The sequence below is a fragment of the Gracilinanus agilis genome, chromosome 2, assembly GCF_016433145.1.
Source record: "Gracilinanus agilis isolate LMUSP501 chromosome 2, AgileGrace, whole genome shotgun sequence".
NCBI classification, from domain to species: domain Eukaryota; kingdom Metazoa; phylum Chordata; class Mammalia; order Didelphimorphia; family Didelphidae; genus Gracilinanus; species Gracilinanus agilis.
Genome location: NC_058131.1, coordinates 613,466,323 through 613,491,860, shown reverse-complemented (window position 1 = coordinate 613,491,860; position 25,538 = coordinate 613,466,323). Strand labels below are relative to the sequence as shown.

The following is a 25,538-nucleotide window of genomic DNA, read 5'->3' as shown; positions in this document are numbered from 1 at the left end:
GCCACTTAATCACTACCCATATGACTTGGGGCAAATTACTTAACTTCTCTGGGCTTCAGATTCCTCATCTGTAAAATGTGGTGGTTGGACTAGAAGATGTATAAGGCCCCTTCTAGTTCTAAGTCTCTGATCCTCTGATCTTCCTAATTTGCTACCCTGGCTTTAGCCTTTCCCTTTCTCCTGGCTCAGTAGATAGAGCCTGAACTCAAATCCAGCCTCAGAAACTTACTAGCTATGTGACCTTAGGCAAGTCACTTAACCTCTGTTTGACTTAATCCACAGGAGAAGGAAATAGCAAACCACTCCAGTATCTTTACCAAGAAAACCCCATGGGCAGTATCGATGTGCTACGGTCCATGGGATCACAAAGAGTCAGACACAACTGAACAACAGCAAACTCTTCCATCTACCCTTCATACAGCTATCAAAATAATTTTCCCAAGGCATGAATCAGATTATGGAACTCTCCTTCTCAAAAACCTTCAGTGGCTCCTTATTTTACAGATCTGAGAAGAGAGAATCTTCATAGACCATCTAAATCTAAGGAATAGGGTAGGGGGCTCTTGTTCAGATATGGACTGGTCTAGATTCTTTGTTTGGCATTCTCCAATGACTTCAAAACTCCTGAAGTCCCATCTTGATTTTCTACATCTAGGTACATTCTTCAATTTGTCAATGCTTTTCCTAAAAGGTAGTATCCAGAACCAAACCCAAAACTTCAGCTGTGATCTGACAAGATCAGAATATAGCAAGACGCCCTCTCATCTCTTAATGAAACCTAAAGACTAAATTAGTGTTATTTATTGGTTTGTTTTGCTTTTTTTTTTTAAACTGCTTTACCATTGGGTTTTTTCTTTTCTTTTTAACCCATACTCTGTCTTAGTATCAATTCTAAGACAGAAGAGAAGCAAAGGCTAAGCATTTGGGGATAAGTGACTTGGCCAGGATCACACAGCTAGAAAAATGTCTAAGGCTAGATTTGAACCCAGGTTTTCCAAACACCAGGCCTTGTGCTCTATCCACTGTGCAACCTGGCTGCCTCTCATTGGGGTTTTCTTTAAGATTTATTATTTTAAAACTTTTGAGTTTCAAATTCTCTCCCTGTCTCCATCCCCTATTCCACCCCTTAAGAAGGCAAGCAGTATGATATCCATTATGCACATGAAGTTACACTGCCCTATCAGTGTTGACTTAAATTAAGCTTACAGCCCCAGATCTTCTTCTTCTTCAGATGAATTCTTATCGATCAACAGATATTTATTAAACGTGGGCAGACACTTCATTAGATATTAAGGATATAAAGCTAAAAGTGTAACAGTCTCTGCTCTCAGCACAAACTCTTCAGCCTAGCTTCCACAGATCTTAGAATTGGAGCTGGACAGCTCGGTGGATTGAAAGCCAGACCTAGAAGCAGGAAATCCAGGGTTCAAATACGGCCTCAGACCATTTCTAGTTGTGTAACCCTAGAAAAGTCACTTAACTCCTTTTGCCTAGCCCTTACCACTCTTCTGCCTTGGAACTAATACACAGTATGGAATCGAAGCTGAAAGGTAAGGGTTAAAAAAAAAGAAGAAGAATTAGAAGGAACCTCAGTGGCCATCTGGTCCCATTAATACCCCAAAATGAATTCCTATGGCAACATTTTTAATAAGGGGACATCCAGCTTTTGCTTGAAGACCTTCAGTGAAAGGGAGGGAACCCACAACCTGCTGAGGCAGCCCATTCCAAACACTGGTTCTACTAGTCATTAGAATCATTCATTCGATAGCTAAAACCGTTAGGTAATTTTTCTTTAGGACAAGTCTAAATTTGTACTTCCATAACTTTCATCCTCTTGGTTCTCTACTCTGGAACCAAATAGAAAAAGGCTAAGTTCTGTTCCCTCTGACAACCCTTAAATTAAATAATAAGCCCTCTATGCCTTGCCAGCCTAATTTCGTATTACCTGCCCCTTTGCCTGTGCTATATTCCAACCAAACTTACATGCTAGCCCCTCTGCCCCAAATGAACATTCCATCTTCTAACTCCGTGCCCCACAGGGACTGTTCTCCAGGTGTGGAATGCCCTTCTTCCTCCTCGCCTGTACCTTTTAGAATCCCCAGTTTCCTTCAACGTTCGGCTCAGCTCAGCACCCACAAGTTCAGAGGACCAGGGACCAACCACAAGTTCAGAGGACCAGTGATGAAGCCTGCTTCCCACTGCCTGACAGAGAGATGATGGGCTCCAGGCACAGAAATGAGGCATACGGTGTTTAGACATGGACTTTGTATTGCTTGATTATGCATGTTAAAAGGGTTTTGTTTTCCTTTCATATTTTATTTTATTTCTGAGGTCTCCCATCTCACCTGGACTGGAAGTGCAGCAGCCACCCACAGAAGCAGCCCTGAATGCCTGCTGGTAGCGAAGCTTTCATCTGCTCCATTTTTGGACTCTCTTGAGGCATCCATCCTGGCACCCTGTCCCCCACACCTCGTGGAGCCTCAGCATATTAAAGTAGAGTTTGTACAGATTGACTTTGGCCTCACTACCACTTAGAACTATCAAACTCAAGTGATTCACCAGCCTCCTCCCCCAGAAACAGAGATTGCCCACAATGCCTTGCTCTTTTGGGGGGGGGGCAGTACTTTAAGTGATGCAGTAGTGTGGGAAGCCGTTCTATGTATTAAAACCTTTGGAGAAATAGGATCAAATTTAGGGCCTGTTATCTGGATTCCCTACGTGACCAATCCAGGCTGAGGCAGTCTTTGTGTTTGGTCCTGGTCACCTGAGCCCCCAAAAAGGCTCTGGTACCAGCAGGTAGGTTAATCCAAAATCAACTTGATCCCTCCAAGAAGGCTATTAGGAGTCATTTAGAGAAACAGAGTCTGTAACAGATATTTTATCTGGATCCCATTACAAAATCATCGGCAAGTAAAACTGTGTGTATGATTTTTCTGCACTGCATGTCAGGATGCAGACTGAATGGGCCATCTAAGATAAAAATCTGAGGCTCCTCTTTTGACTCAGTCTTTGATCCCCACCTTTCTTAGAATTCTTATTGGAGACCTTTGAGGTGGCAGACCAGCATCTACTGAGTTAATGATTCCTTTCCTAACAAATGTTAATTAGATAAGAGTGCATATTCAGATTAGAACTGGCTCCTTTAGGATTTGACTGGTGAGCATCTCCCTGGGATATTTCCTCTCCCGGAATTATAACCTGCTGAATTGGGGTTTGGAATTTGACCATTTGTCTTTGCATCTGTATTCTTTAAACTTCAATGGATTATTCGTGATTTATTGCCCCTTACCAACTGTGACTTCTTTTTTGAGAAAGATATATAATAAACTTCCATGCCCACAGAATTTGGGACAGCATGGGCTAACCACTAGTCTAGTTGTTCTCATTTTCTTTCTCCTGCTTTAACCATCCTATGCCACCACGCCGCTCAGGACCCCAAAAAATCATATAGAGGCATGGCCCCCTATACAGTAGATATTATGTTGGGCTTGGAGTCAGGAAGACTCATCTTCATGAGTTCAAATCTGGCCTCAGACACTGACTGTGTGACCCTTGACAAGTCATTTAACCCTGCTTGCCTCAGTTTCCTCACCTATGAAATGAGCTGAAGAAGGAAATGGAAAACTACTCCAGTATCTTGGCTAAGAAAACCACAAAAATGAGGTTATGAAGAGTCAGCCATGACTGAAACAACTAAAACAACAACTGCCCAATACTTAGCATAGTGTGATGGGGAGCAGTAATCTGTATAATGCTTGCTCGGCTCAGGAGCATTAGGATTCATATAGATACTCCTGCTCTGAAGTCTGAACTCCCCTATCAGCAACTCCTCTTTGTCTCTTTTTTTTCCCAGCTAACAAGCATTTATTTTCTCCTCACCCTCCCAATGGAAGAAAAGAAAAAACTTTGTAAGGAATATATATAAGCAAGCAAAACAGATTTCCATATTGTCCACGTCCAAAAATTAGTGTCTCATTCTGCATCTTCAGCCCATCTCCTTTCTGTCCAGAGCCGGGTCACATTCTTCATCACCAGTCCTTGAGCATCCTGGTTGCTCATTGCATTGGTCAAGAGTTCTTAAATCTTTCAGAACCAACCTTTTTACCATTGTTCTCCAGGTTCTGTCCACTTCCTCATCTGACACTGAAAGCTCTTTACCTGGCCCTTCCTCCTTTGCTAGCCTGCTTACACTAAAATCCATTCTAGATCCTTCCCTCAGTGACCCCAATGCAGTCCTGTCTCTCATCTCCAGGCTTTTGCATTAGCTGTCTCCCATCTGCAAAATGCTCTTCCCCCTCCCTCCTTCTGGTTAGTTTTCCCTCCTTTCCTTCAAGCCTCCTCTTCAATCCCACCTTCTTCAGGGAAGCCTTTCCTGTGGCTTCTTCCCCTTTCAGATTAGCTTCATCTACTCCGTATCTACCCAGATCTTCACACAGTGTCTTTCTCAAAAGAATGTACAGTCTTTGAAAGCAGGGATGGTGAGGGTTTGGTTGGCTTTTCCCTTTCTTTGTATCTCCAGCACTCAGGAGAGAGCCTGGCACAATTGTCATCGTGTCTGTGACACTAATACTTGTCCAGAGCGTTTTCTTGGCAAGGATGCTGGCACGTTTGCCATTTTCCTCTCCGGCGGATTAAGGCAAACAGAAGTTAAGTGACTTGTTCATGGTCACCCAGCTAGTAAGTGTCTGAGGCTGGATTTGAACTTAGATGTCCCTGACTCCAGACCCAGAGCTCTATCCACTGAGCCACCTGGCTGCCTACCTGGCACATAGTAAGCACTACGTAAAAGCTTTTTGATTGAGTGACTTGCCTCGTTCCTACGGCAGAGATTTCAATATTTCACAACCTTGCACGAAGATCTTGGGAAAATTCCAGACTAGCTTAGCTCCAAGGTCATTTTCCTGCTATAATATTCTAGTATTCTCTTAAATGGATAAACATGGGCATTGGAGGCACAAACTCGGGGCTGCATCAGCAATTGAGGTGTTGCTGTTTCAACAGGAGACCTTAATGGTTCACTTCACTGGCCGGGGCTGAAAAAGGGCCCCCCCCCGTGATCCCCTCCACATGCTCCAAGCCAGCCCCCAAAGCCTAACCGGAGCTGGCACCCTTCATTACAAAGCGCAGCGGCTAACAGGAAGAAATAAACATGTAGAGCAGCTCCTTGTCAGGCTGCTTCATAGTTCATTCATTTATCTTTAAAGGTCTTCCATTAAACAGATAAGCGCCTTCTCCCTCCCAGATGCACAAGGTTACATTTCTAGGACACACAGCTGTTTCGCTTTTTAATCTTCCTTCAGTATCAATTATTCCCATTTCATGGACTTGGAGCTGATCTAAAGACATTAGCACATCTGCCAGCTGAAAGGGAGCAGGCACGCCGCATGGGAGAGGCTTTCTGTTGAGATAAACCCGCTCAAATGTGCAGAATGTTACAAATCACATCCAAGGTCAAGGCAGCTTCCAGACCCTTGATGTGCAGGCACCAAAGGAGGAGAGGGCTAGTGGGTGGCCTAGAAACACTTTGTAGGAGTCAAGCTTATGTAGCAAGACCTTGACAGGTGCACTAGGGATGTTAAGATTCTCTTGAAACCAAAATTCTCAGAAAAAGGGAAAAGAGAGAGAATGCCCTGTTGTATGGAACACAGGACCTTCTGAGACCTCAGAAAGAAGATTCTATTTTTTTAAACCCTCACCTTCTGTCTTAGAACCAATACTGTGTATTGGCTCCAAGGCAGAGGAGTGGTAAGGGCTAGGCAATGGGGGTTAAATGACTTGCCCAGGGTTACACAGCTAGCAAGTGTCTGAGACCAGATTTGAACCTAGAACCTTTCCATCTCTAGGCCTGGCTCCCAATCCACTGAGCCACCCAGCTGCCCCCCACAAGATTCTTTACAATGTACTGAGATGAAACAAAGAATGATCCTGACGAAAGCTTCATTGTGACCCACAAAGAGATTACTGAGGAATATCAAAGTATTAAAGCATAATACTTCTGGGACTTGTATTTACTGAGCACAGATTTTGTGCAGAGCCTAAGCCTAGTGCTGGGAATACAAGAGAAGATAACTAATGGTTCTTGTCCTCCAGGACCTTCCATTTTTCTGGGGAATATAACAGCTAAATTGAGAGGTAAATAGAGGAGGGGAACAATGTTAACAAGAGGTTGGGAGGATGAGAGGAGGCTTTTGACAGGGCATAGGTGGCATTTGAGCAAGGAAGCTAAAGATTCTAGGAGGGGGAGTCATGGAGAACAGTCTGAAGAAAGCTATAGAGATAGGAAATTAAATACATTCAGGGAGCAGCAAGAAGGCCAATTTGACCAAAAGATAGGGGAGTAACACGAAATGTGTCTGGGCAGTTTGTATTTTATCCCAGAGGCAATAGGTAACCACTAAAGATTCTTGAGCAGAGGAGTGACATGGTCAGATTTGAGCTTCAATAATATTGGGTTTGGGAGCAGCTAGGTGGCCCAATGGATAGAGTTAGGAAGACTCATCTCAGTGAGTTTCGATCTAGCCTCGGACACTTACCAGCTGTGTGATGCTGGGCAAGTCACTTAGCCCTGTTTGTCCCAGTTTCCTCATCTGTAAAATGGACGAGAAGGAAATCACAAACCACTCCACTATCTTTGCCAAGAAAACCCCAAATGGTGTCATAAAGAGTCAGGCACAACTTAACAATGAGCAATAATATTTTGGCAATTGTGCAGAGAATGGGTGGGCAAGGGTAGAGATCGGAAGGCAAGAGGTCAACTAGGAGACTATTGAGATAGTCCAGATGAAAGGTAATGAGGGCTTGACCCAGAGAAGTGCTGGCAAGATCCACTAGACCTGACAACTGACTGGGTATGAGGGATGATCATGTCACTGAGGATGCAAGCCCAGACAACTGAAAATATAGTGGGTCCCGCAATACATGAAGGCAGTTGGAAGAGGGGTGAGTTTAGCAGGGAGGGCAATGAATTCTGTTTTGGAAATGCTGAGTTTAAGGTGCTAATGGGTCATCCCAAGGGAAATGTCCAGCATATGGTTGGTGATGCCCAGCAGGGATTAGATGTGTAGCTTTAATAGACCTGGCAGCCTAGAGATGATACCATGGCAGCCAAGGAGGACACTAAGAAAGAAGAGAAGAGGACCCACTCTTTGGACCCTTCAGGGCCTCTCAAGATGAGGGAATGGTGCATGGATGATGAGCCAGCAAAGGAGACTGAGAAGGGATAGTCAGACAGGTAGGGAGAGAACCAGGAGAGAGCAGTGTCGTGAAAGCCAAGGAAGAGGAGATTGGACAGTTGGCAATGTCAAAAGTTGAAGAGAAAAAAAAAAGAGAGAGGGAGAAAAAATAAAATTAAGTAAAATTTTTTAAAAAGCTGAAGAGAGGTCAAGAAGGATGAAAAATCAGAAAAGGCTATAATTCAATTTAGCAATTCAGAGATCACTGGAACCCTTGGAAGGAGTGATTTCACTGGGGTAGTGGGGGATCCAGTTATCAGAAAATGAGCAAGTGGAGACAATAGATATAAATGACTTTTTCTAAGAGTTTGGCTCTGAACAAGAGGAAAAGTGTAGGATGATAAATTTATGGGGATGATAGAATGAAGTGGAGGGTGGTTTTGGTTTTGGTTTTGCTTTTTTAAAAGGAGAGAAATCTAAGGATGCTTGTAGGTAATAGTAGATAGGGGAGAATTTGAAGATGTCGAAGGAAGAATCATCAGAAGCAAACTCTTGGATTAGATGGGAGAAGAAGGAATCAAGAGCATAAGTAAAGGGCTAGTTTGAGGGGAAAAAATAAAAGCAGGGAGGGCAACTCTTCTTCAGAGACTAGAACAAAGAGAAAGAGAATGTCTAAATTGGCTTTCTTGCCACTTCTTACCCATTGCTTCTGGTTCAGTTCTTGGAACCAAACAGAATAAGTCTAAACCCTCCCAGACATGGCAACCCCTCAGATACTTAAAAATACCTATCTCTTGATCAATGACACATGTAAAACCCAGTGGAATTGTGCATTGGCTATGGGAGGAGGTGGGGGAGGGGAGGGAAAGAACATGAATCATGGAACCATGGAAAAATATTCTAAATTAATAAATTAAATAATATTTTCCAAAAAAAATATTAATAGCTATCACGTCTCCCCTGGTCTTCTCTTTCTTTACCAGGCCAACCCTGCCCAGCTCTTTCAACCCATCTTTAGCAACACCCCAAGACTTTTACTCTTCAGGTTCCTCTGGACATTTGCAATTTTTCAATGTCCTTCCTAAATCATGCTGCCCAGAAATGAACTCCAGATTCCAAAAAAGGACCGACAAGGACAGAGTTCACCTCTCTTTTCCTGAAAGCTGGGCCTCTCGATGCAGTCCAAGATCACGTTAATTATTTTGGCTGCAACAGCACACTGCTGACTCATGGTTAGGCAGCAGTTTTCCTAAGAAATCTATGGCAGTTTTCATGAACTTTAAGCCCAATATAAATCAACATCAACAACTTTAGCCCCTCCAAACTACTGTAAACTTGAGCTACATTAAGGGAAGCCAGTTAAGGAAGAAATAGTACTGTCATACTCTTCCCCGATCAGACTACATTTGAAGTATTATTCTAAGCATCCCATTTTAGGAGAGGCATTTAAAATCTAGAGATTATCCAAAGGAGGGGAGCCAGGATGGTGTGGATCGACTAAAAGAACTGAACATGTTTACCCTATAGATGGCTTAAGGAGAACATGATAATAGATGCACACACCTGGAAAACCATCACATACAGATGGGATTAGATTTGTTCTCTTTGGCCAGATACTTTCCCAAGAGGACAGAAGCAGGATGAACGGGTTGAAGTTGCAAAGAGGAGAATTTAGATTTGATAAAAGGAATAATTCTCAAAGAATTGTTGTCAAATTGTTTTTGGTCATGTCCAGCCCTTTGTGACCTCATTTGGTTTTTCTTGGGAAAGATACTGGAGTGGTTTGCCATGTCCTTATCCAACTCATTTTACAATTAAGGCAAACAAGGTTAAGTGATTTAACTAGAGTCATATCGCTAGCAAGTGTTTGAAGCTGGATTTGAACTCAGGAAGATGAGTCTTCTTGACTCCAGGCCTGGTGCTCTATACACTGCATCACCCAGCTGCCCTTCTAAAAATTAGAACTTATTCTTTACTTATTCAGAGCCATATTTTACATATTCAGAGCCATAAGAGCCAAATCAACTACCAAAAAACTATCTTATATTGGGGGAAGCTGGGTAGCTCAGTGGATTGAGAGCTAGGCCTAGAGACAGGAGGTCCTAGGTTCAAATCTGGCCTCAGACACTTCCCAGCTGTGTGACCCTGGGCAAGTCACTTGACCCCCCATTGCCTACCCTTACCGCTCTTCTGCCTTGGAGTCAATACACAGTATTGACTCCAAGACCAAAGGTAAGGTTTTAAAAAAAACAACTATCTTATAGAACTAGAAAAAAAATAATAAAATTCATGTGGATGAACAAAAGGTCAAAAATATCAAGAGAATTAATGAAAAAAAAAAGTGAAGGAAGATGGCTTAGTAGTACCAGATCTCAAACTGTACTATAAAGCAGTAATCATCAAAACAATCTGGTACTGCCTAAGAAATAGAAGGGTGGATCAATAGAATAGATTAGATGCCCAATATACAGTAGTAAATGACGATAGCAATCTATGTTTGTGTTTGATAAACCCACAGATACCAGTTTTGGGGATAAGAACTCACTATTTGACAAAAACTGCTGGGAAAACTGGAAAACAGTACAACAGAAAGTAGGTAGAGACCAATATCTCACACCTATACCAAGATAAAATCAAAATAGGGATATGATTTAGACATAAAGGGCATTATCATAAGCTAATTAGGGGAGCATAGAATAATTTATCTGACAGATCTATGGAGAAGGGAAAATTAATGACCAAACAAGAGATAGAGAACATTATAAGATGTAAAATGGATAATTTTGATTATATTAAATTAAATTTTAATTATATTAAATTAAAAAGTTCTGTACAAACAAAACCAATGCAACCAAAATTAGAAGTGAAACAACAAACTGGGGGGAAATTTTATAGCAAATTTCTCTGATAAAGACCTCATTTTTCAAATATAGAAAGAACTAAGTTAAATGTATAAGAATACAAGTCATTTCCCAAATGACAAATGGTCAAGGGATATGAATAGGCAGTTTTCAGATGAAGAAATGAAAGCCATCAATAATCATATGAAAAAAATGTTCTAAATCACTGTTTATTAGAAAAATGCAAATTAAGAAAATTCTGAGGTGCCATCTCACATCTATCAGAATGGCCAATATGACAGTAAAGGAAAATGATAAATGTTGGAGGTGATGTGGCAAAACTAGGATACTAATTCATTGTTGGTGGAGTTGTGAACTGATCCAACCATTCGGAGGGGCAACTTGGAGCTATATCCAAAGGGCTATAAAACTATACATATATTTTGATCCAGTGATACCACTACTGGCTCTGTAGTCCAAAAAGATAAGAAATTAGAGGAGGACCTATTTGTACAAAAATGTTCATAGCAGCTCTTTTTGTGGTGGCAAAGAATCGGAAATTGAGAGAATGCCCATCAATCAGGGAATGACTAAAGAAAGTGCAGTATATGATTGTGACAGAATACTACTGCACTATAAAAAATGATGTGCAGAATGATTTCAGGAAAACCTGGAAAGACCTTTATGAACTAATGAACACTGAAGTAAGCAGAACCAGGAGAACATTGTAACACAGTAACAGCACTATTATGGAATTGTGACAGACTTAGCTACTGTCAGCAATACAATGATCCAGGCATTTCTGAGGCACTTAGGACAAAGAATGCTCTCCACCTCTAAGAAGAGAACCACTGGAGTCAGATGCAGATCAAACCATACTATTTTTCACTTTATTTTATTTGTGTTCTAATTTAGGGGTTTGGTTTTATATGAGTGTTCTCTCACAAAAATAACCAAAATGGAAATATGTTTTGCATGATCATGCATATATAACCCAGATCAGATTGCTTACCATCTCAAGGAAGAGGGAGGGAAGAGAGAGGGAGAAAAATTGATTCTGAAAAACACATGTTGAAAATTGTTATTACGTGTAACTGGGAAAATAAAATATTGGGTGGGGGGAAGAATTAGAGCAAAAATAAGTGGGAATGTGCTGCCTCAAGCAATAGATTTCCTCTCATTCAAAGGCTTCAAGCAAGGGGTAGACAAACCCTTGTTGGTATTTTGTGGAAGGAATTCTCAGACTAAATAGTCAATGAAGTCTAATGTTGAAAGCACTATCATTCTTCCAGGTTCTTACATGCACATTTTGGCCATCATCCTTGATTTCTCCTTACTCTCCCTCATCCAATATACTCAATCCACTACCAAATCTTACCATTTCTACCACCACAATGTCACTCTCATCTCTCCCCTCCTTTCTCCTATCACTTTAGTTGAGGTCTTCATCAATCCTTGCCTAGCAGACTCCAGCAACCTACTCAGTGGACTCCCTACCTCCAATCTCTTCTTGCTTCTCTGTCCATCCTTCTTACTGTAGCCAAAGGGATTTTTCTTAAAAATAGATCTGACCGTGTCACTTTCCTGCCTAATCAATTCCGGTGATTCCCTATTTGTGCCTTGAAGACAAAATATGAACTGTTGAGTTTTTAAAGCCCTTTATAACCTGACCTAATCTGTTGCTTGGGGACCACCTGAAATTCACACAAATACACACCCGCACCCATGCCCACCCCACCCCACACACATAGGTACCAGCTCTCTTGGGATTCCTTTTATGCTGTCTTCTTCCATTAGAATGTAAGGTCCTTGAGGGCAGTGTTGTCTTTCTCTTTGCTTATATTTGTATACTTTGGTATTCTAGAGTACCTGGTACACAGTAAGTGCTTAATAAATGTTAGTTACCTGCCTTCCCGGAATGCACTCACTCCTCACTCCTGCCTCATAGAATCCCTGTCTTCCATCAAGACACAGTTCAAGCACCTTCTTCTACATGATGGCTTTTCTGATTCTCCCAAATGCTAGTTTCTTTCTTTTCTCCCTCACTGTCTATTTTATTCACATGTATTTTCTTTACCTGTATCTTGTATCTATTTATATATGTACTTATTATTTTTCTATTAAAATGTTAGCTTCTATACTTTCCATCTTCAGAAAGAGAAATGATAAACTCAGATTGAAGATTAAGCCCTTTTTTTTAACATTGAAGGGGGCAGCTGGGTGGCTCAGTGGATTGAGAGCCAGGCCTAGAGATGGGAGGTCCTAGATTCAAAGCTGGCCTCAGACACTTCCTAGCTGTGTGACCCTGGACAAGTCACTTAACCCCAATTGCCTAGCCCTTACCTCTCTTCTGCCTTAGAACCAATACAAGTATTGATTCTAAGATGGAAGATGAAGGTTTAAAAAAAAAAAAAGAGCTGGAGAAGCAAATGGAAAACCAATCCTATATCTTTGCCAAGAAAACCCCAAAAGTGGTCACAAAGAGTCAGACATGACTGAAAATGACTCAAGAAAAATAACAACACATGTTTCTTGGCCTGAACTCATCAAATGCAGAAGTAAAATTTATAATTTTATGTTATTCTCCCAGGAGAGACACTACAAAAAAAACAGAAAAAAAGAAAACAAACATAACAAAGCCTTGACTAACTAAAACTCTAAGAAAATGGGTTCATTTGTTTATCTGGTTCAAATTCTTTTTGTTAAAAAACTTAAAATTTTTTTCTACTCTCCTGCACTAATAATTATAATATGTGTTGCCGTTCAGTTGTGTCCAACTCTTTGTAACCCTGTTTGGGGTTTTCTTGGCAGAAATACTAGAATAGTTTTCCATTTCCTTCTCCACCTCATTTTTCAGATGAGGAAATTGAGGCAAACGAGGTTAAGTGACCTATCTGAGGCTAGATTTGAACTTAGAAAAATAAACCTTCTGGACTCCAGGCCTAGAGCTCTATCCAAAGAGCTGGAACTAAAAGGCCTGGTTTTTCTTTTGTTATTTACCAGTAGCATAAGAAAATTTTCAGAGCCCCATTTTCTTCATCTTTGAAATGAGGAGGTTGGACTAGATAACTTTTAAAGACCTTTCCTGCTCCAAATTTCTGCCATCCTCTTCCAAGGAGCGGGTGGCTCTAGAATCTGCCACATTAATGGTTCTTACAACGATTCATCTGTGTTGTTTTTGTTTTTTGTTTTTTTTAGAGCAATCTAGCATTTGTTTTTGGTTTTTTTCAGAGCTACTTTCTATCTATTGTCCAAACTGAAAAAGAGGAAAGTGTTCTTTCTATAGCGCATCTCTCCTACTGTGGGCACTTAAAAATATGAAATCCATTCAATCAGCCTTGCAGATAATACCTGCATGGATAGCTGCTGGTCTAAAGCAAAGAATAGTCCCCCAGGTGTGAATAACCTCTTCCCTCCTACTGGTTTGATCAGAAACTCTTGGGCAAACCTAGAATTCTTCAAAATAGATGGTTTTTCTTCATCCGCTTCACTTATTCCGCTTTCCTGAAGGGAGGAGGCAAAAACAAATGTCATGGGAGATTACTAGTTTGAGTCTCGATGGGGGAGAATTTGCCAGAAATCTCACCGTTCAATAGGGTCTCGGATTCCAAGATGGGTCCTCCAGACCTTGCCGCAAGTGCCTCACTCATTTCGCCTTGCCACTCTTTTTTAAGGATTTCTTCCAATGGCCTTTCCAAACCATGAGCACAGGCAGTGCCTTTGTTTTCAACCTAACCTCAGAAGATACAAGAGGAAGAACATTTTGGTCCTTATCCATAAAATGAGAAAATTATGGGAGCCAACTCCTACGATCCCTTCTAACTCTAAGACCTTTGGAGTGCCATTGGACCCACTCGAGGGGCCGCTGAGGCAATGAACAGGAGCATGGTGAACGGACCCTGAAAGCATTATCAAAAACAACTCCAATAACCAGTAAAACTATCTGTCGTCCAGAGATCTTCATAGCAGCCCTGTCATTGCAAAAAACTGACAGCGTTCAGTAAGGGGATGGTTAAGTCAATGCCATAGAATTCTATAGAATTTAGACAAGTATGAGAAATTCAACCAAGTATGGAAAGACTTTTCCAAAAAGTAGAGCCAGTAAAATGGAATTTAAAAAATAATAATAGTTAGCATTTATATAGCACCTACAATGTGACATGGCACATTGGGCAGGTAGGTGGCACAGTGGATGGAGTGCCCGACCTGGAGTCAGGAATATTCATCCTCTTGAGTTCAGATATGGTCTCAGACACTAGCTGGGTGACCCTAGGCTTGTTACTTAACCCTGTTTGCCTCAGTTTCCTCATCTGTAAAATGAGCTGGAGAAGAAAATGGCAAACCACTCCAGTGTCTTTGCCAACAAAACTCCAAATGGAGTCACAACTGAAAATGACTAAACGACAGTTTAATGTCCCTGACATTGTGCTAAGCACTTTATAAATATTATCTCATTTGATCTTCACAAGAACCCTGGGAGATAGGTACTATTATTTCTCTCTTTTTTCATTTGGGAAAATTAAGGTAAACAGAGTTGTGTGACTTGCCCAAGGTCACACAGCTACTATCTGAGATCAGACTGAATTCAGGTCTTCCTGACTCTAGAACCATCACCCTATCCACTTGGCCTCCTGACGATATGAGGAAAAGTAAATGAGAATGAATGAATGGACAAATAATCCTGATAGGATCTATAAAATGAAAGAGTCAGAATAGATGGCTTCAAAGGTCCCTTCCAGGTCTAGATCTTATGATGTTCCAGAGAATGGGGTTCTTAACCTTTTTTGTATCATCATTCCCTGTGGCAGTCTGGTAATATCTAGGGAACCTTTCTCTGAATGTTTTTAGATACATAAACTAAAATACATAGGATTACAAAGGAAATCAATTACATTCAAATAAATATGTGAATGGGTTTTTTTCCCCCATCCAAATTCAAAGACCTTTTGAAATCTATCCACTGACTTCTTTGGAGTCCTAAACCCTTGCTTTTAGAGAGAGTATCTGAGAACTGTATGCACCTAAATTAATTAATTCAGATGTAAGTAATTACTAAGGAAGTTGTACTGATATTCAATATTAAATTTTTAATAAATCATTTAATAAAAATTTTAAGGCAGAAAAGGGCATATGGCATTTCCTCAGTGCATCTGAAATGATTTTTCCATTGGGGTCTTCTTGGCATGAAAGACGCCAAGATAGCACCTGAGAGGAGCTGAGGGCTCTATGGAACAAAACCATTATACAAAGAAAGCTCTGTCCTCTTCTTTACTTGAGAGTGTGTCAGTTGTGGTTATTATTAGACTCTAAAAATACTTTAGGGACTGACATGAATGCTACTTCCTACTTATCCCTTCCCATATCATTCTTTTTTTTTTTTTAATCTTTACCTTCTGTCTTAGTATTGGTTCTAAGGCAGAAGAATAGTAAGGGCTAGGCAATGGGGGTTACGTGACTTGCCCAGGGTCACATAGCAAGGAAGTGTCTGAAGTCAAATTTGAACCCAGGACCTCCTATCTCTAGCCCTGGTTCTCAATCCACTGAGCCAGCTAGCTACCCCTACCATAGTGATTTAAAATGTAGTATCTATTTTTGATGCCATAATCTAGCATATTGGTTCTGAGGACCCATCACATACAATATATACATTATCTCACTTGACCTTGACAACAACTATGTGCACAGGTATTATCATGCCCATTTTACAGATAAGAAAAGTGGCTTTCCAGTTCCTAAGTAGCATAGTCAGAAGAGCAAAAATTACTGATTCTCTATTGATTCTCAGTCCAAGCCTCTTTCCACTGTCTTTTAACAAATGAGATAATATATGTGAAAAATGACTTCAGCACTATGGAAAAGGTAAGGTATTCTAGGAAACAACAGCAATCTCTTTGGCTGCTTTACACAAAGCACTGAAGATGATTCTTTTTTTTTTTAATTCTCTTTGAGAATTTTCCTGCTGACATTTCCATGGAAACCAAAAGTTAAGGACCAAGAACACAGAAGATGAAGGCAATTTTAGTCTATTACCCACTGAGATTCTTTCAGTTTGAAGTTAGTGCTGGAAAACACAGATCAGAACCAGCCTCTGGGCAAGGCAAATTGAGAGGCAATGGTAAGTAACCTTTGTTCAAAAACCATCCTCTGAAACTGGAGACTCTTTACTTTGGGTTAACAGACTACTTTAAAATGAAAATACTCTTAGAAAGATGAACACATTAATGCCAGTTATACTTTAGTGTGAATTAGTTTCATCACCTTCTTTCTTCCTTATAACCACTAAAGATTGTATGCTTTTCAGAACTGGGAGAACATTGTACACAATAACAGCAATACTGGATGATGATTATCTGCAAAAATGTGGCTACTCTCAGCAATGTAATGATCTGGGACAATCCTGAAAGACTTATAATTGGGAATGCTATCCACCTCCAGAGAAAGAATTGTTGGAGTCATCTTTCACATTTATATATTTGTGGTTTTACTTTGAGGTTTTGGTTATGGTTTTACTTTGAGGTTTTTGGTTACTTTGCTCTTACAACAATGACCAATATGGCAGTGTGTTTTGCATGACAATAAAAATATTTTTTAAAAGGAACCATCATACACAAACTAATATCATTAATAAATGTACATGTTCCAAAAAAAATAAAAAAGATTGTATACTTTTGGGGAATTGAAGTTTTGATTGGATAGAACCATGTTGGTGAATCTATGACATGCATGCTAGAGGGGGCTGCTCCTCTCTCCCTCTCCAGGCTTGCCTGAGGACATTCTTCATTTCACCCACCCCTCTGCCCAGCAGCCCAATGGGAGCACTTCCTCCCTCCCCTGTCTGGGGTAAAGGAGCAGCTCACATGCATGAGTCATTGTAGTTTGGGCACTCAGTCTCTAAAAGGTTCACCATCACTGGGGTAGAAGAAAGAAAACAGGCTTAATTCTGGGGTATGTGACCCTATTCAGAGAGGACAATTATATTAGAAAAAAATATTATTTTGAAGGTTTACATTTGAAGAGAGAAAAACAAGCTGGTGATAGAAAAAAATTTATTTGGGGGTCACAGTCGTACTAACCTTTGAAAAATATCATTGTCAACATTTTTCAATGAGTATGTTCTATAAGCTTAGAGTCTCCCTTAAGAGGAGAATATCATGAGGACCTCAAGACCATCAGGTCTATTTTTTTCTTTTCATCTTTTTAAATTTTTCCCCTTTTTTATTTAAAGTATTTTATTTTTCCAATTATATGTAAAAATAATTTTCAGTCTTAGTTTTTTAAAGTTTTGGAGTTTAAAATTCTTTCTCTCTCCACTCCTCTTCTCCATCATTGAGAAGACAATCAGTTTGACATTGATTATATATGTGCAGTCATGTGAAATTTATCCCTATTAGTCAAGTGGTAAAAGAAAACACAGACCAAAAACAAAATATGAGAAAAAATAAAGTAAAAAATAGTGTGCTTCTCTCTGCATTCAGACTCCATCCAATCTTTCTCTGGAGAGGAATAACACTTTTCATCATTGGTCCTTCAGGATTGTCTTGGATTTTTGTACTGCTGAGAATAGTTAAGTCATTCACAGGTGATCATCGGTCAATATTGCTGTTACTGTGACCAAAGTTCTCTTGGTTCCACTAGGTCTAATCTTGTAACAATAGCATGTTAACTAACTAACATGCATAGATTCCATTAGCTACAGCTTCCCTTAAGGGAAGACCACCATGATGGCATCAAGGCTATCAGGCCTAATCTTATAATAATACTTCACTCTGAATGTTAATTTATCTGTCATCATTCATATTATTTCTCTTCCTTTATATAAACTGGCTACAGAGAGCTTTACTGAGCCTCTAGCTAGCTTGTCAGAAGTGACACCAGAAAGAAAGATGGACAGAAGTGCATTTCATGCAATAGTCACCACAGTGCCATCTCAATAAAATATTATCAAATGCCTTCCTCCTACCAATCAATCAATCAATCAATCAATCAATGAGCACCTACTATATGCCATGCATTGTCCTAGAAACTAGGGATACAAAGACCAAAGTAAGAGTCCCTACCTGCAAGGACCTCGCGTTTTACATATAGCAGACACTTTATATTTCTTGAATATTTGTTGAATTTGAATCATTCTGGTTCTATTTACTCCCTACTGTAGCTCCTTACCAATAACTTCTTCCAGTTCCTTGTCGCCAATCATGGAACACAGAATCCAATTTCTTCAGCAAATGTGAAGAGACCTTTCCAGAATAGAACTCCTCCCAAATATTCACCTAAACCAATTGCATAATAAAAATACAATGAGAGAGAAGGGTAAAGGCTTCTGCCCTTCTCCCCATAATTCCAAAATTAGGATTTTGGAATAGCTAAAACTCAAGCCCAGGTTTCCCCCAAGATGCAGGGAGAAAATGGATTCAGTAAAGTCCAGCAAACATTTGTTAAGCATCTACTGTGAGTTCATGAGTAAGATGTAGCTGATTACAAGAGAAAAACAAAAGTAAACAAGAAATTATTTTTGCCCATTACAATAGTTCAAATCTGACTCTGATGTGATGTTATAAGATTACAAAAGCCTGAATTAGGGTGTTGACAGTAGGAATGGAAAGAATATTGTAGAGGTGGAATCTTGGAAACTGATTGGATATGGGCTGAAGGAGTGGGGAAAAGTAAAAGATGATTTTGAGGTTTTTGAGCTTGGGTTGACTAAGAGGAGCTGTCCAAAAGTGGAACAGAGTGCTTCAAGTGGTGGTGGGCTCATTCCATAACTGATAAGTGACCAAAAGATATGAATATGCAGTTTTCAGAGGAAGAAATGCAAACTATCAAAAACTGTGAAAATAAGCTCTAAAATCACAAACATCTCTGGGGTTCTACCTCACACCCATCATATTGGCAAAGTTGTTTTAAAAAGAGAAAATGACAAATTCTGGAGGAAGTATGCGAAACAGACATGTTAATTCCCTTTTAGTGTAGCTATGAACTGGTCCATTCTGGAACTATCACTGAAAAGCTATTCAACTCTGCATACTCTTTGACTCAGTGATATCTCTACTAGGTTTATACCACAAAAAAAGATGACAAAAGAAAGAAGAAAAGGGCTCATATGTATTGAAATATTTATAGCAGCTCTTTTTGTAGTGGGAAAGAACTGGAAACTGAGTGGTTGCTCATCATTGGCCAAACAAGTTATGGTATATGAATATGGTATGTGGTATATGGTATATGGAATACTATTGTGCAATAAAAAATAATGAAGATGATATTTCAGAGAAACTCAGAAAGACTTGCATGAACTGATGTAGAGTAAATTGAACAGAACCAGGAGAACGCTTTATACAATATCAAATAGAAAACTTTGAAAGACTTAGGACCTGTGTAATGACCAACCACAATCCCAGAGGACTGAAGATGAAACCTGCTACCTTCCTGATAGAGAGAGGACACTCAGAGTGCAGATTGAGACATATTTTTGGACACGACCAATACAAGAATTGTTTTTGCTTGACCATACATGTTTTTACAACTTTCTTGCTTTCTCAACTTTGGAGGGTTGGTGGAGGAGAGAGAGAGGAAGAGAGAATATAGATCTGAAAATAAATTAATTTAATTTTTAAAAAGAAGTGGTGGGTTCCCCCTCCACTTTGAGCAGGAGCTAAATGACCCCTTGTAGATGATCCAATATAGTGGGAATTCTTTTCCTATATGGAATGGACTAGACAGGCACTGGTGTCCCTTCCAGCTGTCAAGTCTGTGATTCTTGAGACAATGGTGATACCATCAATAAAAAATAAGGAAGTTGACTGGAGGGGCAGCTTTGGGCAGAGAAGATAATGAGGTCAGTTCTGGGCAGGCTGAGTTGGAAGTGCTGACAGGGGAATTTAGGTGGAGGGAGATACCCTACTGGCAGATGGAATGCAGTCTAGAGTTCAGGGGCCAGATTAGGAGATAAAAATTCGGAAGTCAACCACATAGAGGTGATAGTAAAAGCTAAAGGAGTAGATAAGATCAACCTAAAAAAGGATTATATAGAGAGAAGTAAGGAGAGAACCTTGAGAGATGCCCATATTTAGAGGGTGGAGGGGAGAGGGCTAGAGGAAGAAGAAATCCATGAAAGAAACTAAGAAGGAATAATAAGGTAAAAAATGGAGCATTTTAATTAATGGCCTTTCAAGGTATGTATTCCAAGACAATTTCAAAGCTAATAGTGCCTCTACACAGCTGTGTGACCCTAGGCAAGTCACTTAACGCCCATTGCCTAGCCCTTACTACTCTTTTGCCTTGGAAACAATATACAATATTGATTCCAAGATGGAAGGTAAGGGTTTAAAAAAAAATAGTGCCTCTACTTTGTGATTAGAAAAGGCAAGATTTTTTTTTTAAATCATATTTCCAGCTTGGTCTCACAACTCTCCTAGAAGATAATACCAAGGCAAAGATTTTACACTGTAGTTGAAATGATGGTTTGCACTTTTTTTTCTTTATTACATTAAAAAAAAAAACAACCTGCCCCATAAAACTTTATGTGCCTTGACTTCTCCAGGCAATTCAAGGCTAGCACAGACGTCATTGAAGTACAGCTGTCTTCCAGGCTGCAACAGAATTACTTAGTCCAAGCAAGACCAAGTTTGGCATCAGTCTCAGAGGACAGTAAATCAAATGCGAGGAAAAAAAAACAACTAGAAAGCAAACAAAAAAGTCATCTCTGACCCTGTGTGTGTGTGTCAATTACTTTCAACTGTCTATAGTCTGTATCCACAGCCAAGCCAAGTATACAGGATTTTAGCTCAGGGACAGATTTAACAAGAAATAATGTGGCTGAGGGCAAGTGGGCAGCTCAATGGAGATTGAGAGCCATGCTTAGAGACGGGAGTCCCTGAGGTCATATCTGGCCTAGGACACTTTCTAGCTGTGGGATCCTGGGCAAGTCACTTAACTCCCACTGCCTAGCCCTTACCACTCTTCTGCCTTGAAACCAATACTCAGTATTGAGCCTAAGACAGAAGATAAGGGTTTTTTTTTAAAAAAAGGGAGAGAGGAGGGCTCTTCTGAAAGGCCTTTTAATACAGGAAGAGCCCTTGGAGAACTTTCACATTTTTCAGTCTCAGGAAAAGTGTCTACTGGCTTAATTTTCTGAGAAGAAAAGAATTTATCATTTCTCCTTTTCTTTTGCCCAGACCTTCATCATGTATAACAATATTAAATCCAAGATCACATACTCAAGTTAGTTGTTGAGTCATTTCAGTCTTTGTGACTCCATTTGGGGTTTACTTGCAGAGATACTGGAGTGGTTTGCCATTTCCTTTTCCAGCTCATTTTACAAATGAGGAAACTGAGGCAAACAGGGTTACATGACTTGCCCAGAGTCATATAGCTAGTAAGTATCTGAGACATGATCTGAACTCACTAAAATGACTCCTCGACTCCAGGTCTAACACTCAATCCACTAGCTGCCCCATTCAGAGAAGAGTTAGTTCTTCCTTTATATCACTGGTTCTTAGCTTTTTTGGGTCACAGATCCCTCTGGAAGTCTAGTGAAGATTAGGGGGCCCTTTTGAAGAGTAATGTTTTTAAATGCTTAAAATAAACAAGGAAACAAATTAGATTGAAAAACAGTTATAAAAAAAATTTTTTTAACAAGTTCACAGACCCTAGCTTAAGAAATTCTGCTCAACACAGATGATGAACCAAATATCTGAAAAACCAAATCCAGGGGAACTTTATTCTGACTGTGACTTGGGGGAAGAAAAGAAGGCAGGAAATTAGCACTTATAAAGGCCCTACTATGTGCCAGGCATTATGCTAAGCATTTTTTACAAGTAGTATCTAATTATCCAATGAGATGGCCTTAAAAACAAATCCAGGGAGGGGGCAGCTGGGTAGCTCAGTGGAATGAGAATCAGGCCTAGAGACGGGAGATCCTAGGTTCAAATCTGGCCTCAGCCACTTCTCAGCTGTGTGACCCTGGGCAAGTCACTTGACCCCCATTGCCTACCCTTACCACTCTTCTGCCTTAGAGCCAATACACAGTATTGACTCCAAGAAGGAAGGTAAGGGTTTAAAAAAAATCCAGGGAAACTTTACTAAGACTGTCACTTGGGCTTGATTTGGCAACAATCTATAGGAAAGAGACTACATTAAATTAGAGGAAAGATCTGAACCATAAATCTTGGATGAATTGGACATGTATTATGCAAGCATGATGGTTTAAAAAAAAGTGACATAATAGGTGAAATAGTGCTAAGGGCTTTACCTGTCTGGGAATTTCAGCAACTTGTCAAAAAGTTTAAGCTAGGGGCAGCTGGGTAGCTCAGTGGAGTGAGAGTCAGGCCTAGAGACAGAAGGTCCTAGGTTCAAACCCGGCCTCAGCCACTTCCTAGCTGTGTGACCCTGGGCAAGTCACTTGACCCCCATTGCCCACCCTTACCAATCATCCACCTATGAGACAATACACCGAAGTACAAGGGTTTAAAAAAAAAAGTTTAAGCTATATATATATGTACCATACATGCTGCAGACACAAAGCACCTGAAGGACAATGGCATTCATCAGCTTTCTGCCCTCCCCAACATTTGAGGCTGACCATGGTTCTGAACCTCTGCCCTGCTCCCTCAAAGAGGCAGACGTGCATGACAATGTCCTAACTTTTATCTTCGATTCTAGTTTCTCCAAGCTTCTCTCAGTAGCCATGAATAAAATTCACATTAGGAGTCGGGAAGCCGAACTTTTCCATGTGGTAATTAATCAAGGTATTTCTTGGCCACTTCTTCCTGGAGAGAAGATTCTAGGTGTCAAAAGTCAACTTTAAGCTCTGAAGAAAGGCCAGATATTATTGTTACTGTTTGTAAGGGAATAGTATCGAGGTCATTCTTACCTTTGGTCTCCAATTCTGACCTCAGAGATCTAGGGTCAGGCCTCTGGGGAGTTATTGCTAAAAATATAAGCTCTCTGGGAGAAGCGAGAATAGAAGATTAATAGCATTCTGAAAAGTGATTAGAGGGCACCAAAGTTTTTGTCAGTGGAATATAAAACTTTCATGAAACAGGTCAGATAAAGCATTATATGTTCTTCCTGGGCTGATGTCTCTCTGAACTTGGATATGATTTCAACCATTGCTCTCCCTTAAATATAGTATCTTGGAAATACAGATGAATTACAGATGAATATATGTCTTTAATTCTATGATTTATGGTTTGTATTCCCAAATAAAGTGTAAATGAATACTGGAAAGAAAAATATCCCCATAGAACCTCACCCAAGGCTCTGTCATATCCACATCCCTTCTCATCAATCAGCTGGCTAAGGGCATAGCAACCTCTGCCACTTCTACTCCCCAAGTCCAAAATCTAGCATCTCTCCAGACAATCAGGCATGACCAGGCTACAGTCACTGTCCCTGGGGAGTAGATAACTTCTCCCAGAGTAGGGCAGCAAGGTGGTCCTGTGGATAGAGTTCTAGGCCTGAAGTCAGGAAGACTCATTTTCCTGAGTTTAAATCTGACCTCACTGGCTGAGTGACTCTGGGCAAGTCATTTAACCCTGTTTGCCTCAGCTTTCTCATCTGAAAAATGAGCCAGAGAAGAAAATGGTAAACTATTTTGTCTCTTTGTCCAAAAAAAAAGGGGGGGATCTCAAAGAGTTGGACACAAGAATCAATTAAGTACCCCAGCAGGTACTCTAGCCACAGCCACCAAAGACCCCCTGAGAGTTTTTGCCACTTAAGTCCTTGGTCCCCTTAAATGGCTACATGAGAAACTCATGTCATTTTTATCTGTAAAAATGACATTAAGAAGAGGCACTAATATTTGCTCTCCTGCTGCATCCTAAGGACCATGGGACTTTTCCATCTGACTTGTAGCTGAAACCTTCCACATGTGTTGACTCTTCCATTAGAATTTAAGCTCCTTACTATGCCCAAAGGGCATATAAAACAATGCATATGCTTTGATCCAGTATTATCACTACTAGGTCGGTACCTAGAGACCAGAAAAAAAAAAAGGGGGAAAGGACCTACTTGTACAAAATATTTATAGCTGCTCTTTTTGTGGTGGCAAACCACAAGGAATGTCCATTGATTAGAGAATGGCTGAACAAATTTTGGTTCATTTTGGTGATGGAATACTATTGTCCTATAAGAAATGATGAATAGGATTTCAGAAAGACTGGAAAAACCTACCTGAACTGATGCAGATGAAATAAACAGAACCAGGAGGTCATTATACACAGTAACTGTAATATTGTGGAATGTAACTGTGATAGACTTAGCAACTCTCAGCAATATAATGATCCAGGACAATTCTGAGGGACTTACGGAAAAATGAATGCTATCCACCCCCCAGAGAAAGAACTGTCGGAGTTGGAATGCATATCAAAGCATGTGATTTTTCATTTTAGTTTTTGTTGTTGTTGTTGTTTGGGTGGTTTTGCTTTATGTTTATTCTCTTACAAAATTGATTCTGAATATTCCTGAGGCTGGTTACTGCATGAATGATTGATAGCTCTGGCTCTCACCTGAAGTCAGAGTCGATTTACTCTATAACCAGTGCTGATGTCCAGTTTTTTCCTGACAAATTTCTATAGTCAGAGCAAGGGCTCAGGGGAAGATTAGAGCATAATACCAATTATAAGATGATGGTGTGAATCATTCCATATCCAAACGATCAAGGGAATGGTGGTTGAAGACTAGAATTTTTCATTTGCTAGCTAACATTCAAGTATGTGGCTTTTATTCATTAATGATTTGTATTAGCAGTGGAGTGACAGGGGTCCAATTAACAAATAGAAAGAGGAAGGATTGTGAGGAATAGGTCCTGACAAGATGGTAGACTCCTCATAAGCCTGTATAACAGAGTAAAAAGGAAAAAAAGGGAGATTCTCTTCTTTAACACCACCCCATAGTAGTTCTGAAATAGAGACAGCCCCAAGCTGGGACCACACTGAGAAGGAGTAAATTTGGTCGGTCATAAGAAAGGGGTAAGCCTGGCAAGAACCACACTCACTACTTCCTTTTCCCTCCCTAATGCAGTCCTGCTGGCTAGGCAGAGCCACTGGGGACCTCGGCCAATCCCCGACCTGCCCTCCGGCACCTTTGACCGCACCATAGAAGGCGAAGGGAGGGCGAGCTAGGGACGGTGGACGACCCCAACAACAGGACTGCGTCCTGAACCTCCTTTCCCCACTATTGCTCAGAAAGCTCTTTATCAGTCTCTTGTTGTCAAGGAACTATGTATGTCCTGGGAACTGACGGGAGAACTTCCCGCGAGAATGTGTTTAGACAAGAGGCAGAGAGGGCAGGACGGCCCCCAGGAGCAGGAGCCGGAGCCGGAGCCGGAGCGGGAGCCACACTAACGGTACCTGTGTAGGAGCCCCGCCCCCAGCGGTCTCTGCGCCTCTTGGGATGGCGTCACCTTGTAAGTTTCGTAATTAACCCGGGGAACGTCAGGGATAAACCGTTTTAATGATGAGTGTGACTCCGTGTTTCTCCGACTGTTCACATCATTATCAGGTTTAACAAGAACAGAATATAAAGCCAT

General features: G+C 40.5%; 1 protein-coding gene across 1 annotated transcript in view; it reads right to left on the bottom strand.

Annotated features, from left to right (window-relative positions):
* The window catches only part of AS3MT (arsenite methyltransferase), a 35,484-nt gene extending 9,946 nt beyond the window's left edge, over positions 1-25,538 (bottom strand). Inside the window, 8 exon segments of the mRNA XM_044660169.1 lie at positions 13,364-13,516; positions 13,823-13,911; positions 18,211-18,282; positions 20,517-20,598; positions 22,590-22,748; positions 22,750-22,776; positions 23,257-23,401; positions 25,360-25,538. Coding sequence (XP_044516104.1) covers positions 13,364-13,516; positions 13,823-13,911; positions 18,211-18,282; positions 20,517-20,598; positions 22,590-22,748; positions 22,750-22,776; positions 23,257-23,401; positions 25,360-25,538 — 906 coding nt within the window.